A 14,759-nucleotide genomic window follows, 5' to 3' on the forward strand; every position below is an offset into this window, starting at 1 on the left:
CCCGGCCGAGACAGGGTTTCTCTCTGTAACCCTGGCTGTCCTGGAACTAGCTCTGTAGACCAGACTGGCCTTGAACTTAGAGTTCCACCTGCCTCTACCTTGCTGTCTCCAACTTGAGGTTTTTATCAGTAATCCTGCTGTGAATATTTTTATCCATCACACTCGATCCCTGCAGCTTGAGTTCTGGGAGTATACGCTTCCAGATCGAGTTCTGAGTGCTGGGAAGAGCACACCTTCCACTTCAGAAAATCAAATCCAGCTTCTTCAAGGAATGCTAGTTCCATCATCGGCTCGTGTGGTTTAGCCGCCGAGACAGATGGCTGTGGAGCTGTGTGTATCTCTCTGTAGTTGAGTTTGGGATTCCTGGTTGCTTTTGAGGTGTGTTTATTGGCCATTGGATATCATCTATTATAAATCATATTCTATCCAGGGTGCCTACTTAGATGAATGCTCTAACCCTGAACTACAGCCCAACCCAAAAGCCTCCTTTTTTTTTTATTAGTTCTATTATTTTTTTTTTGGAGGGGGGTCTTTTTTTGGAGGTCCTTTTTGGAGGGAGAGGCTCTCAGGAAGCGCAGACTGGCCTCAGACTCACTTCGTAGCCCTGGATGAGTTTGAACTTCTTGCTGTCCACCTGCTGTTCCCCAGCCCTGGAGCTCCAGGCATATGACAGCACACCTGACTTGTCCAGTGCCAGCTGGGCTACATCACCATCCCTGAAGCTTGGCCTTTCGTTTTCCAAAACCATGTTCTGAACTGGTTTTCTGGGGGGAGTGGGTGTTGTTTGGTTTCAGGGTGAAGGTCACGTGTTTGTTTGATACAGGGTCTCACTCCGCCTCCAGGCTGGGCTAGGGCTTGGCAACCATCCTGTCACAGCCTCCAGACTGCTAGTATTGTATCTAGCGTCACCACACCCAGCCTAAAACGACACTTTTTAATGCATTGTGATGTGGTTGAGATGCCAATCTTCTCTTTTGTGACTGGCATTTTCATGAGCCGCTCACATTTTCACATTAGTTTAATGAAGAGGAAGACTTCCTCCTGCTATCTCAGTGCGCTTGACTTTTTTTCTGACCCCACCTAGAACTTCATTTGTTTGCAAACAGTATGGTGTAGAGATCGTTTGGGGATTTTCCCTCTGTGTAGCTGCCCACTTCTTCAGTATCGCTTGTTGAAAGGCTGTTTCCCCACTGCTCCGCCACATGGACCAGGCGAGCTGTATAATATATAATTGTGCATATCCTTTCCTTTTTCCAACTCATTTGTTGTTTTCATGGAGTAACTTTTAAATTGACTGTGACTTTGAGTTGATTTTGTTGGAAACTATTCCCATGGCCTGAAAGAATCGAAGTGCCCATCCCAGTGTAGCAGCGCCTGGTGTGTCTGTGGATGTCTCTGGTTGAACCTGCCCGTCTCCTTTATTTCTCAGGTGCTGATCGTTGATCTCTGTGCGGACAAGTTCCTGCAGGAGGTGAGTGACAAAGGAGATGCTTACATAATGCTTGGGAGGAGAGGTGTCTCTGTAGGCAATTAGACAGAAAAGAGGCGAAAGTGCTTAGAGAAATGACTCAGAAAGTATTTCTGGTTCCTACCCATCTCTGAGTTGACACTTAGCTAGCCATACAAGATTGGCCTGAAAACTTTGGCTTGCGCTTATAGGTGTCCACCCCAAAGGAGGAAACAGCATAAATGTTATTCCCAAAAGAAGTAACCATCCCTTCGACTCCAGGAGGGTTGACATATAAGCCTCTAGGTTAGTTAAGTGTATTGGGCTGAGGATGCAGCTCAGTGGAAGAGTACCCATCTGATCACAAGCTGCCGTGTCCAAGTCAGCGCCACGGAAGGAAGAGAAGAGCAGTTAGCCCAGGTTGTTAGTAGGTGCTCGGTTAGGCAGTTGGGATTTAAAGAGGATCAAGGCAGAGTCTCGGAGACTGAGGGCAGTGGGCGTTTATGCAGTGCCTTAGAGAAGGTTTACAGCAGTCCTGGGGCATCCTTGGGGCAGGAAGACATGGTCCTTTCTGGTGGATGCTCAGGGGAGTGGGGAGACAGCGATGAGTCTCAGAGCAGCTCTGTGGGTGGAAACTAAGCGTGGAAACCAGCTCTTTCTCTTCTAGATCAGTTGGCTTCTCACATCTGAGCTGCCATTTATTGGGGATGGCGTTGGAGACAAAGCATGAAGCTTGTAGATGAGAGATTTTGTAAAAAAGAAAAAAGTCCCTGAGAGTTTGATAAGGTGTCACATAATATTTAAAAGTAAAGTTACAGTACGATGTGAACATCATGTGTTCTGAGTCTGTGTAGGTGACAGAATCTCAAATGACTGTCCAGGCAGAGTTTCCACAGAGCCACCTGTGGGCTGGGGGCTGCTAGCTGTGCATGTCTGTGCTCGCCGGAAGACTCACACAGTGTGCTTCCCCCAAGGTATCTGACGAGGATGAAATCCTGCCGCCTAAACTTCAAGCTGCCCTGGTCCAGATTCTGGAAGACCGAGATGAAGTCTTGGCCCAGGAGCAGCAGTTTTCACAAGGTGTGAGACTGGGGCTGAGGGTGGGAGGTGAAGGCACTGCACACACTGCAGATCCGGCGCTGGCTCGCGGGCGTGCCAGGGGAGCCCTCGCGGGCGTGCCGGAGGAGCCCTCGCGGGCGTGCCGGAGGAGCCCTCGCGGGCGTGCCAGAGGAGCGCATCTCGAGACTCTCACGCCCTTCCTTACTGATCCCGTCTGCCCGCTTCCGCCACAGGACCACTGGAAAGTTACATTTGTAGACTGATTTCTCCCCATAGGTCTGTCTCTTTGAGTTAAGTTCTTCATTCTGTCTTAAAAAAAATGGCCCAAGTCACGGCACCAAAAAAAAAAAAAGGCCCCTTCTTACCAGTATTTTCTGGCTTTTCCCCTTCCCTTCTCCTGACTCTATATAAAGTAGGTGTCAGTGGTCACGGTGATACTTGCCTTTATTCTTGGCACTTCGAAGGCAGAGCCTTTGGATTCTTATGAGTTCAAGGCCAACCTGGTCTACACAGTGCCAGGCCAGCAAAGACTACATAATGAGATTCTGTCTCAAAAACCAAAGCAACGAAAAGCAGTGTCATCATCAACATTTTAGAGGGGAAACCAAAACTGTTTCCTGGTGGGAACATGATGGAAGGAATAGCCCTAAAGGGGCTGTAAAGCACTGGTTTGAGGCAGGGTGTGTAACATGGGCCTTTAATTCCAGCATTCTGAGGTGGTCTACATAGTGAGTTCCAGGCCAGCCCGGAAAGACCACGTCTTTAAAAAAAAAAACCTCAAGTATTATTTCCCCAGGCACAGTGGTTCATTCTTGTAGTCTCTGCGCCAGGAGGTAGTAAGAGAACCTAAGTTTGAGACCAGCCTACGTAAAAGGTCCTAAAGCGAGAGGTGTGTGTGCTGGAGTCGAAATGGATGGATGGACGGACAGGCAGACAGAGAGCAATGGAAGCATGTCTGATTGTTTGTTGTCTTTGTAAGAGTGCTTGGAGTAGTGCCTGACATGCACTTAATACTCAATAGATTATTTTTATTAGAATTAAGGCATAGTGCAGTAGAAGGTGAGAAAGTTGAAGCCGCAAGTGACTTGTAGAAGAATAGAGTGCGTTTGTGTTCTGATATATCTTATTTTAATTGGCTGATGCCTACCGAGTTTTGTAAAGGATCTGGATATGGTAACCTCTAGACAAATGGAATTTCTGCACTTTATAAGTTAGGCAGTGAATAATGACACAGCCAAATAATGACCTCCATAGACAGCCCGAGAGCGGAAAGGGTGAAATACTGCTCTGAAGATGACGATTGGAATTGCATAGCCAGCTCTGTCTCTGTGCCAGCTGGCTTTGTTTGTTGGCTGCTGCTGCTGCTGCTGTTTGAGACAGGATCTCATGCAGCCCAAACTGGCCTCAAAGCTCACTGTATAGCTCTATAGTGGATAGCTATAAGGGTGGTCTTGAACTCCTGACCCTCCTGACTACATCTCCCAAGTGCGAGGATTACAGACGTGAGCCACCGCGCCTGGCCTGGTCTCAATCTCTTGACCTTGTGATCCGCCCGCCTCGGCCTCCCAAAGTGCTGGGATTACAGACGTGAGCCACCGGATCCGGCTGCCAATCAGCCTTTGAAGGCGTAGACTGGTGAAGAGAAGTGGTCCGGGGACCACACCCAGGGGAGGGGGGAGGGCAAGAGAAAATCAAATTGTCGGTGACACAGGCAAGACAGGAAACAGGAGGCGAGGGGAGGACAGAGGGCTCAGAGGCAGCACAGAAGGGAGAGGAGCGGACAAGTAGGAAAACGGGCTGCGTTTGCATGAGTCCTGAAACCTTAGTGTAGAAGTCAGGCTGCAAGGTGCAGTAAGCGTACCGCGGGAGGAAAGCACAGGTCAAGACAGCAGCCATTTGCTTTGCTCAGGCCATGGACTGTGCAGCAAGCTAGAAATGCATGCTCCTAGTTTATCCTCAGTGTCCTTGGCTCTTTAGACATGGCTTCCATAAATAACTACTGTCAAAGTTCACAAAACAAATTCTTCTCTTTATTTCTTTCCTTTTCAAACAGATGTGACACTCAATTCTCTGGTGTCTGAAGCATTTGTGAGGTTTTTTGTGGAGCTCGTAGGACATTATTCTCTGAATATGACTGTCACAGAGCGTGGGGAGCGTGTTTTCCTGAGGGAGCCATTCCGAAAGTCCCACACTTCTCGGAGTGTTCGCCACTTTCTAGATCTCTTCATGGAGACACAGATGTTTGCGGGATTTGTCCAGGACCGGGAGCTTCGGCAAAGCGGAGTTAAAGGTGGGTTCTACCATAAACCAATATCTTCTTAGTTGCTGAATACTTAGAAGGATTGACTAATCTCCAAGGGCTGGAGAGATGGCTCAGAGGTTAAGAGCACTGACTGCTCTTCCAGAGGTCCTGAGTTCAGTTCTCAGCAACCACATGGTGGCTCACAACCATCTGTAATGAGGTCTGGTGCCCTCTTCTGGCCTGCAGACATACACACAGACAGAATATTGTATACATAATAAATAAATAAATCTTTTTTTTTTTTTTTGGTTTTTCGAGACACAGGTTCTCTGTGTTTTTGGAGCCTGTCCTGAAACTAACTCTCTAGACCAGGCTGGTCTCGAACTCACAGAGATCCGCCTGCCTCTGCCTCCCGAGTGCTGGGATTAAAGGCGTGCGCCACCACCGCCCGGCTAAATAAATAAATCTTAAAAAAAAAAAATCTATGTAGACGTACAAGGGCACATCTGAGTTACTACAGGAATTATCTGTAATACTGTTTAACTACACTGGTACATCATTGTAGTAAGAACAAGATTAGGGCCGGGCGGTGGTAGCGCACGCCTTTAATCCCAGCACTCGGGAGGCAGAGGCAGGTGGATCTCTGTGAGTTCGAGGCCAGCCTGGTCTATAAGAGCTAGTGCCAGGACAGGCTCCAAAGCTACAGAGAAACCCTGTCTTGAAAAACTAAAAAAAAAAAAAAAAAAAAAAAAAGAAGAAGAAGAAGATTAGGGCTAGGTAGGGCTAGGGAGATGGGTCATCTGGTAAAGGCAACCTGAGTTCCATCCCTGGCTCAATGTGTTAGAAGAGAACAGATACCACTCCCTGACCTCTGACCTCTAACCTCTACATGTGTGCATATGCCAACCCCATACGCTTACATAAAGGCATGAACATACACAAATTAAGTAAATAAACAAGTAAAAAGGGGTATAGCTCAGGAGTAGAACATGCCTAGCATGTGCAAAGGCCAGAGTCTGCCCACAGCACTGCCAAAAAAGCAAAAGAAAAGAAAGGTTTTATTTAATTGGTTTTTAGGATAGAGTGTTGGACAGTCTCACCACTATGCCTTCTTCATAGGTTTATTTGAAGTCCGGGCTCTCCAGTATTTGGAAACAATTCCTGAGTCAGAACCCAGTGGGGTGAATAGAATTTTGCGGAGTCTTGGTGAGTTGCTTTGTTCTCCTGTGAGATAAACAACTGTACAAGACCTTTGCAGTAAACAAACCTCATCCTGAAGACTCATAATCAATCGGCAATGCAACCTCTAGCTGACTGACTGGACACTGTGACCCTGGGTCCTAATGTCTCAGAAAGCCGGTCACCTCAAATGCTGGGGATTCCCCAGCAGGGTGGGCCTGGGCTGTCTCCCTTAGTGAAGCCCCTAACTAATCTTATGGTAAAACTTTCCATTTCATGATCACAAAGCTGTTCTAGGTTACATCCTTTGGGCATGCTTTTTAAAAGTGGTCCTATTTAGCAGAAAAATTTTTACAGATAAATTTTACATATAATTTTAGGATGTCCATCGACCCCTGATTTATAAAATACCTGATCAGGGGGACTGGGAAGCAGAGAGAATGCCTTACTCTGATTTTGCATTTCCTTATGATGTTTAAATTCCAGTACGACATGAGAACAGCAGTATGTCCATCCAAACAATGGTATCACACTCCCCAGCTTCAAGCTTCGGCTTGTGTGCCTCTGGTTAGACCCTGTCCCTAACTAGCTGAGAGACCACAGGCAAACGCCGAAGGCTATGATTTCATCTGTGCCTTGGGGCTAGATTCGATCAGATGATAATCTTTAGGGACTTTAAAAAAAGTTTCCCTTGAGCGCTGAGAAATCTCCAGAGAGCAGGCCAAGTAATTTGAAACTACAGTTCGAGCTGAAAACCACTTGTATTAGATTATGTCTTGAGTTCTTTTCCCCCTCTGCAATTAGACACTCACGGGTTTTTTAGTGGCTAAACACATCAGCTGATAGTTCTCCATTAGTACAACAGAAACAGAAGGTGGTTAAGAACGAGGCCTTGGCCTCTGGAGGCTTATTTGGGTCCTGGTTAGGGGAGTTTCAGCCCATAGCTGATTGACCCTGATGCTTTTGGGCCTGTGGCATGGTAATACATTATGGCGAGACGTGGGTAGAAGAAGGTAGAAGAAGCTGTTTGTGTTATGGCTGCTAGGAAGCAGGGATGGGAAAGGGCTGAGTACCTGCAAGGGCACACTCATGACCAGCCGTCCCCCCTCTGGGTCGCACCTCCTTCAGGTTCCATTTCCAAGCTTTTACATGTAGGATTTGGGGGACACTTCTCCCCACCACTGTGCTTGACAAGGCCACTGAGCTCGTGAGTGGTTCTGAGTGGCCAGCTTGTTAGTCTCTTGCCTCAGATGTACAGCGGGTGAAGATCAAATGAGGTACTCACGCTCTTCTCCTCCTTCCAGGAAGCAAAATGAGATTTCTCCACAAGAAGTGAATGTGTCTTCATTCTAAACACAATGGAAAGTGCCAAAGACAGCATGTCTCCAGGGGTCTGGACGCACTGAAGAGTCCTGGAGAATCCTTGAGATTGTGGAAGGAGAAAGGCTGTCAGAGGAGGACTCTCCTGTTGCTGCAGACCAACCTGAGAGCCAGTGCGCTCTCTTCTGCTTCTAATTTGGGAACTTTTCGTTTGGTTGGTTGGTTGGTTTTGTTTTCTGAGACAGGGTCTCTCTATGTAGCCTTGGGTGTCCTGGAACTCACTCTGTAGACCAGACTGGCCTCAAACTCACAGAGATCTGCCTTCCTCTGACTCCCAAGTGCTGGGATTAAAGGCAAGTATCACTATGCCTAGCCAAATTATTTTTACTGTGGTGTTTCTCTTTAGTTATTGGTGGCTACAAGAAGCTCATTTTGTGCTTAGTCTATGAAAGCAGTCGTTCCCTACAAGAAAAATACTTGGAAATACTTGGTGCTGCATTGTTTAGAACAATGCAAAGAAGAGACTAAGAGAAAAATGCTGAGTTCCAGGCGCTAGAGAGACTTGGTAGGGATGGAGAACACTGGGTACACCTTACGCGGTTCTTGGCAGGAGAACATCGAGCTGCTTTAACCAGGGGCTGCTTGGACTTTCAGATTCCAGTGTTCCCACCGTTGCTAACCCCCTTTTGTCCCATGGCATATCTTAAGAGAATTTCACTCATGTTAGTACCTTAAAAAAGGCAGACACCATGCCGATCCGCATCGCCTCTCGCCTGTCAGCGTTCTTGTGCTGTGTGGAATAGAGCCAATCTGAAGACGTCCCTTCGAGGACGTCAGCTGCCTGTTTGTTGGCTTCTGGTGTTCACAATTCGCCGCACTGTGGTACATTTCCATATGTCATTTTATTTAAGTCTTCCATCAGCTTCGTGATATTTTGCAAGAAACTGGATTTGGCCAGTTATGCGCTTTAGACAGAGCTAAGCAAAAACACTTGACTGACGAACACAGAGAAAGCTAGTGAGTCCTACAGATGGAAGCTGGGGCTCTTTAGTGTTATAGTGATGTTTAAAGTTCTCCATGGAGTATCCCAGACCGGTCTCTAAGCTTCGTTGAGACTTCAAGCTCTGGGTGTCTTCATGAGACACTGTTCTTTGTCTGTCTTTGGTGCTGGGACTAGAACCCAGGGCTTGCTGTGTGTTCCGCCCCACTGATTATTCTTACGTCGTTGTAAGTTTTTGTTCTAATTAGACTCAGTATTTCCTAAGCCTCTATACCTCTTCATCATCCAGATGCTGAAAATCTAAAGTGTGACTAGTGCCTGGGAAAAAGAAGTTTGTCAATGAAGGTGTGATTTTCATTGATAGATGATAATTGTTGTGGCAAATGTCAGTTGTTTTTCTTGGGCTTTGCTAATGGCGTTCCCTAGAATGGAAAAGATTCACTCAGACTAAAGTGCTGTACATTGGGCTAGGATAGGACTGACTGTCCAGTCCTGTCACTACTACCCATCCACGCGTGTCTGAATGAATGCAGGCAGGCTGGTGCCGTGCAGTATGATTCCTAAGTGTGGGTCCAGGGAAAGAACTGGGCCTGTGTCTTTAAATGTTGGTGTCTCTTCTCACACTCCAGTCCTGACGGAGCCATTGGTTGTTTATGAGATGGGAAAAGGAGTGTTTGCTGTGGTTGGTCTTGACTGTGCCTTGGGGACGAGAATCTTACCTTCTTACAATCTAAAGCTGCTTCCTTTCCTTGAGTTTGTCATGTTTTGTTTTTGTAAAATGTTGTGAATATTGGACATGTTTGTAAAAAGAATTGTTCAAGATTTCTATCAAATGTTTACAGATCTTTTAATGAATAAAGACATTTTAAAAGTCCCACCGATCTCCTGGAGAATTTAAAATAAATCCACTTGGGACGTGTATTAGTTACGTTCCTGCTGCAGTGATAAAACAAGCAACTGGAAGAAAGCTTGTTTGGCTGACAGGTCCACGGGAGAAGAGCCCATCGTGGTGAGGAAGCATGGCGCTAAGCCAAAGGCGTGGAAGCAGGGGTGGGGAGCTGAGAGCTCACGTCTCCAAACAGCGATTTGGAAGCAGAGTGCGAAAGCAGTGTGAGGCTTTAAACTCTCCCACCCCTAGTGGCTGACTGGCCTCTGCCAGGCTGCGCCTCCTAAACCACCGCAACAGCGCCACCAACTGGGGACCGAGTGTTCACACACCTAAGCCTAGGAGAGGCAGGTCGCATCAAACAAGTTGGGAAGCGCTTTCACTTAAACCTATAGGCCGCACATTCACATCCTCTGTCCATCTTAGCCTAACCAGGCTTATAGCTGAGAGCAACTTTCCCAAAGCCCTTAACAAACGAGCCTTGGTTGAATGCACATTAGGCAGGAAATATAGTCCCACATCATTTTTTTTGCATTACCTCTTCGTCTGGGAGATACTGAACAGAGAATGTATGCCAGCTATAGCCAAGGGCTTGGGAGCCAAAGAGGAGCACTATTACCACAAATTCTAAAGGCAAATGATTGGGTTTTACATAGGCCTAAAGACAAAAAACATGACAGCTTTTTAAACGAGGCATCCTGCAGATGTAATTCCAGTCCTGGAAGGGAAGAGGAGTTTGCAGCGCTGGGGATTGAAATGCGGCTCTACCACTGAATCGCACCCCCAGCTTCTTAAAGAGGGTGGTTAGATCTGAAGACTCGTTTTCATTGCAAACAGGCTCCCATTTCTAGTGTCTGTAAAAGAACATTCTTAAAGGGCCTGCGAAATGAGGATAAAGAATGCTAGAAGCTCAATATTATGTCAGTTTAGAAAGGAATTAAATGGTGTGGGAAATATGTTTCTCTCTTTTAGTCAAGTCCAGCGACCGCCTCTTGTGAAGTCCCCACGCCCCGAATGTTTCTTGCTTTCTCGCTCTTAAATCCCTCTCTCTTCTGCTATGCGGCTGCTAGTCTGACCTGCACTGCTAACCTTCATGCCTAACTCGGAAGACTTGGCTTTCTCTCCCTCTCCCCCATGTCTTGCCTCATGCCTGACCTATGTTTCTCTTAAACTCTAATAAAATTGTCGGAGCTTCAGAAACACACGCACACATACGCGGTACCCACGGAAAGACAGGCAAGGTGCCAGGCCTGCAGGAACGTCAGTGGGTAAGAGCTGGCTACAGAATTTGCAAATGTGCACGCGCCCGCATAGAAGAGTCTGCGACGTGTATGACGTCAGCTCCAGGCGCGCAGGCGCCGTGGAACGGAACTGAGCCTGCGCAGACTCAGGCGGCTCTCGTGGGGCCGAGTGCCGCGCAATGGCGGGCACGGGCTTGGTAGCCGGGGAGGTGGTGGTGGATGCGCTGCCGTACTTTGACCAAGGCTACGAGGCGCCCGGCGTGCGGGAAGCGGTGAGTGCGGGGGGTGTGCGGCGGGGCCGCCCGAGGCACGCTGCCCTTTCCCTCCGCGACCCCGGCCTCTTCTCGTTCTTAGGCTGCGGCCCTGGTGGAGGAGGAGACTCGCAGGTACCGGCCGACCAAGAACTACCTGAGCTACCTGACAGCCCCGGATTACTCCGCCTTTGAAGTAAGTGCGGTGTTCTGAGCCCCGCACCCCGACCAGGCTTCCTGCCGACTTAGATTTCGGATTGAGGGCTTTAGCTGTGTGAAATGGACATTTTCCAGGTTTACTGCTGCTTGATGCTCATATTGCATGTCATGTAGGGATCAGTTGGTTCAAAATAGCCAGATGAGCTTTCCGCAGGGTTCATATTACATTAACCCCAGAAATGCTTTATTGGTTTCTCTCTACAGACTTGTTTTAAAAAAATATTTTGAGTTTTTTATTTTTAGTAGAGCCCCCTAGTAAATTTCACAAAAGCATCCTTTACCCTTTATTGTCTAAGGTCCACTCCAAACAGGTAGGAATCACGGGATTTTAGTATTTATAATCTTAACTACTTGTACTCTTTGCAGCCACTGGAGGGAGATTTGTGTACCAAAACTCAGGTAGTTAGTGGGTGTGTGAATCCCGAACAAACATTTTAAATGCGACAGGTGCAACCAAAATGCCACTTAGCTCCTAATCACATATCAGTTACAAACTTTCTACCCTTTGAAATGCAGCGTGATTCCTGCCTTTATAATTAGTGTTCTGGTTAATTTAATCCTTTCTTAATAGTTGCTAATGGTGTATTGGACTGTCTTCCCTAGCTCAGAAAACAGTCCTATGAATTACATAACTTCATTTTTATTCTTCTGTCAGTTAACTTTGGTGTTTTCAAGGCTGTAGCTCAAGCTTCTGGAATTCACTAGGACAGGTCAGCTTTGAATTTGTTTTTTTTTTTTTTTTTTTTTTTTTTTTTTCAGCTTTGAATTTGACTTTCTGCTTCAGGTTTGTGGGTGTTGGAATTACAGGCACCACATCCAGCTCTTAATGTAGAAGTGTGTGTGTGTGTGTGTGTTTAGACACAGTCTCAAGTAGCTCAAAGTGGCACTGAACTCAGTTTGTACCCTGGGATAACCGTGAACTGCCAATCTCTTATCTGTACCTCCAACTGCTGGGATTCAAGGCATGACCGCCACTCCCAGATTTGATGTAGTTTTGATTTGCATTTTCTGATAACTGTTTGGCTGATTTGCCTGTCTGCTTACTGTGGTACTTGTCCTTTGATGTTTAGGTTTTTCCTAGTCTCTATAGATTGTGGATATTAATCCCCTGTGAGATGAATAGCTGGCAAAGACATTCATTCTGTAAGGTCTCTTCACTCTGGTAATTGGGGTTTTTTGGAACATACACACACACACATACGTACATGCACACATGGTTTCTTTGTGATAACCTGGCTGTCCTGGAACTCCCGTTATAAACCAGGCTGGCCTCAAACTCACAGAGATCCTCCTGCCCCTACCTACTACGTATTGGGATTAAAGGTGTGCACCTGTCGTAAAAAAAAACAAACAAACAACTTTTTAATTTGTTGTAATTGTATGTATGAATTATTTTTCTTTCTTTGTGTGTGTGTGTGTTTCAACATAGGGTTTCTCTGTGTAACAGCCCTAGCCATCCTGGAACTAGCTCTGTAGACCAGGCTGGCCTCGAACACACAGATCCACCTACCTCTCTGCCTCCCGAGCACTGGGATTAAAGGCGTGCACCACTGCCCGGCTTACACACACGGATTCTTGTTGCTCCCTAGACTACTGGACTCCTATCAGAGAGTGCTTACCTGTGTCTGTATTTTGAAGCATCTACTCTTCATAGAAGTGATGTCTATGCACGCTGAACAGAATGTATTGCACACTTTTAATCCCAGCACTCAAGAAACAGAGACAGGCAGATCTCTGAGTTTGAGGCCAGCCTGGTCTACAGAGCGAGTTCCAGGACAGCTAGGACTACACAGAGATGCGATGGAAGCGTGCGCTGCCTCCTCCCCCCCACCACCACCACCGTGCACTCGAAGCTGCTGTTTTAAACTGGAGCATGTGGGATTTACACTGTGTCAGACCCCACAGCACCAGGGGCTTCCTGAAACATTTGGCAGATTTAGTAGGATTAAGAACAGAGGGAGAAGAGGAGTTCTGAAAGGCGGCACCCAGATCTTTACTGCACTGTCAGTGACTCTGGCCAGAGGCAGCAATCTGTTCCTTATGGTTAACATAGAAGCCACATTCTTCCCCAAGAGAGAGACAAAGACCCCCTCTCTCTGCTATTAGTAAATCTAACCGCTCCGATTTTATAGTGCTGCAGTGGCCAGCGAGTCTTATCTGACCCTGAAGGGTGAGGATGGTCTGAGCTACCTGCTGGAAATCTGGGTGAAGTGCGAGGAAAGCCGATGGTAAATAGTTAGGGAAGTCCAGTCCATGGCTACTCCTGCACTTATGCCTGGTGCCAACAGAAGGGCTGTAATCTGCGCTGCTATGAATTCAGTGGTGGGAACTGGCAAGGGTTCTTCAGGTGCCACCCCTAATGTAGGAAAAAGGAATGCCAGGGCACAAGTCCCAGACCACCTAGCAGGTAGGCAGTGGTATACTTGTGTGCAAATATTGCTATTCTTTAAAACAGGTGGGGATGCCGAGTGGTGGTGGCTGCACACCTTTAATCCCAGCACTAGGGAGGCAGAGACAGGCAGATCTTTGTGAGTTCAAGGCCAGCCTGGTCTACAGAGTGAGTTCCAGGATAGCCAGGGTTATATAGAAAAACCCTGTCTCAAAAAAAACTTAGTTAAAAGAGGGGGGGGGGTAGTAATTGAGAGAAGCAAAAGGATCCATTATAATTAAAGTATCGAGTCTCAGTAAACATTATCTTCAGCACGATCCTGGCCTGATTCTTTGTTGTTTGTGCACCAGACGGACATAATGAGAAATGAATTTGAAAGACTGGCTGCCCGACAACCAATCGAATTACTCAGCATGAAACGGTGAGTGAGGAAGGTGGCTGAGGTTGGGAGGGGTCCAGCTGAGTAGGCAGTGAGGGTAGAAGATAGTGTTGTGTGCTGTAAACATGACTACCACCTTTTTTAAAACCAAAAATAATATTTTTAGCAACTTTTTAAAAAGCTAACAGACTTTACCCAAGATGGGTCATGGTGACAAGCAGGGATGAGAGACATCAGAGTCTCCGAGACGTTTTAGGTTATTTAACTAGTTCATATTTATGGAAATCTTTTTGTTACAATATGCAGCTGTGTTTTATTTGTAAATTGGTTTCTAGGGTAATGGGTTTCTTTACTGCCTCAGTCACTTTTGTTCCTGTGTGTGTAGGGACTGGTAATTGGTGTCTTTGTCTATGTAGCAGGTGTGTGTCCATGGGGAGTCTAGTGGAAGGAGCGATTAAAGGCTTGGCAAGATATGCTGGTTTATTTATTTGTTGTATAATTTCAGATATGAACTTCCAGCCCCTTCCTCGGGTCAAAAAAATGACATCACTGCCTGGCAAGAGTGTGTAAACAATTCCATGGCCCAGTTAGAGCACCAGGCAGTTCGAATCGAGAATCTGGAGCTGATGTCACAGCACGGGTGTAACGCCTGGAAGGTGTACAATGAGTAAGACGCATTGGTTCTCCTGAGTCTTCAGTGTCTTTTCATAAGTGTGCTGTGCACACACATTCTAAGTACTTCCCAGCACTTGGAAAGCTGAGGTGGGGGGCTACCACAAAGTCGGGGCCTGTCTGGTTTATATATTGAGTTTGAGGCTATCGTAGGCTTATATAGCAAAACCCTGGATCCAGAATAACAGCAACAACAATTATGCTAGATTTGACTTGAGATGTGTCGAACTACACCAGTGAGATGCTGGAGTCCTATCTCAGTTCACTAGGGCTAGCCTCGTTCACATAACTAACCCTGTTTGTTGAAATAAGAGCGGCTGGGCTGCGTCCCCAATCATCCCCAGCACCCTGCCGCCCGCATGGCTAGCTTAGCTTATGACCCGAAATAATTACACGGAAACTGTATTCTTTTAATCACTGCCTGACCCATTAGTTCCAGCCTCTTATTGGCTAGCTCTTACATATTGATCTAACC

General features: G+C 46.8%; 2 protein-coding genes across 2 annotated transcripts in view; both read left to right on the forward strand.

Moving 5' to 3' along the window:
* Window positions 1-7,442, forward strand: part of Dennd2c (DENN domain containing 2C) — a 72,567-nt gene extending 65,125 nt beyond the window's left edge. The window contains exons 15-19 of the mRNA XM_005357134.3: window positions 1,430-1,471; window positions 2,422-2,527; window positions 4,560-4,796; window positions 5,868-5,954; window positions 7,232-7,442. Coding sequence (XP_005357191.1) covers window positions 1,430-1,471; window positions 2,422-2,527; window positions 4,560-4,796; window positions 5,868-5,954; window positions 7,232-7,263 — 504 coding nt within the window. The 3' untranslated portion in view covers window positions 7,264-7,442. The remainder of the gene's footprint in view (window positions 1-1,429; window positions 1,472-2,421; window positions 2,528-4,559; window positions 4,797-5,867; window positions 5,955-7,231) is intronic.
* A 3,080-nt stretch (window positions 7,443-10,522) lies between these two features.
* Window positions 10,523-14,759, forward strand: part of Bcas2 (BCAS2, pre-mRNA processing factor) — a 10,998-nt gene continuing 6,761 nt past the window's right edge. Inside the window, exons 1-4 of the mRNA XM_005357136.2 lie at window positions 10,523-10,646; window positions 10,729-10,821; window positions 13,584-13,654; window positions 14,118-14,279. Coding sequence (XP_005357193.1) covers window positions 10,554-10,646; window positions 10,729-10,821; window positions 13,584-13,654; window positions 14,118-14,279 — 419 coding nt within the window. The 5' untranslated portion in view covers window positions 10,523-10,553. The remainder of the gene's footprint in view (window positions 10,647-10,728; window positions 10,822-13,583; window positions 13,655-14,117; window positions 14,280-14,759) is intronic.

Source organism: Microtus ochrogaster, chromosome 21 (assembly GCF_000317375.1).
Source record: "Microtus ochrogaster isolate Prairie Vole_2 chromosome 21, MicOch1.0, whole genome shotgun sequence".
Taxonomy (NCBI): Eukaryota; Metazoa; Chordata; class Mammalia; order Rodentia; family Cricetidae; genus Microtus; species Microtus ochrogaster.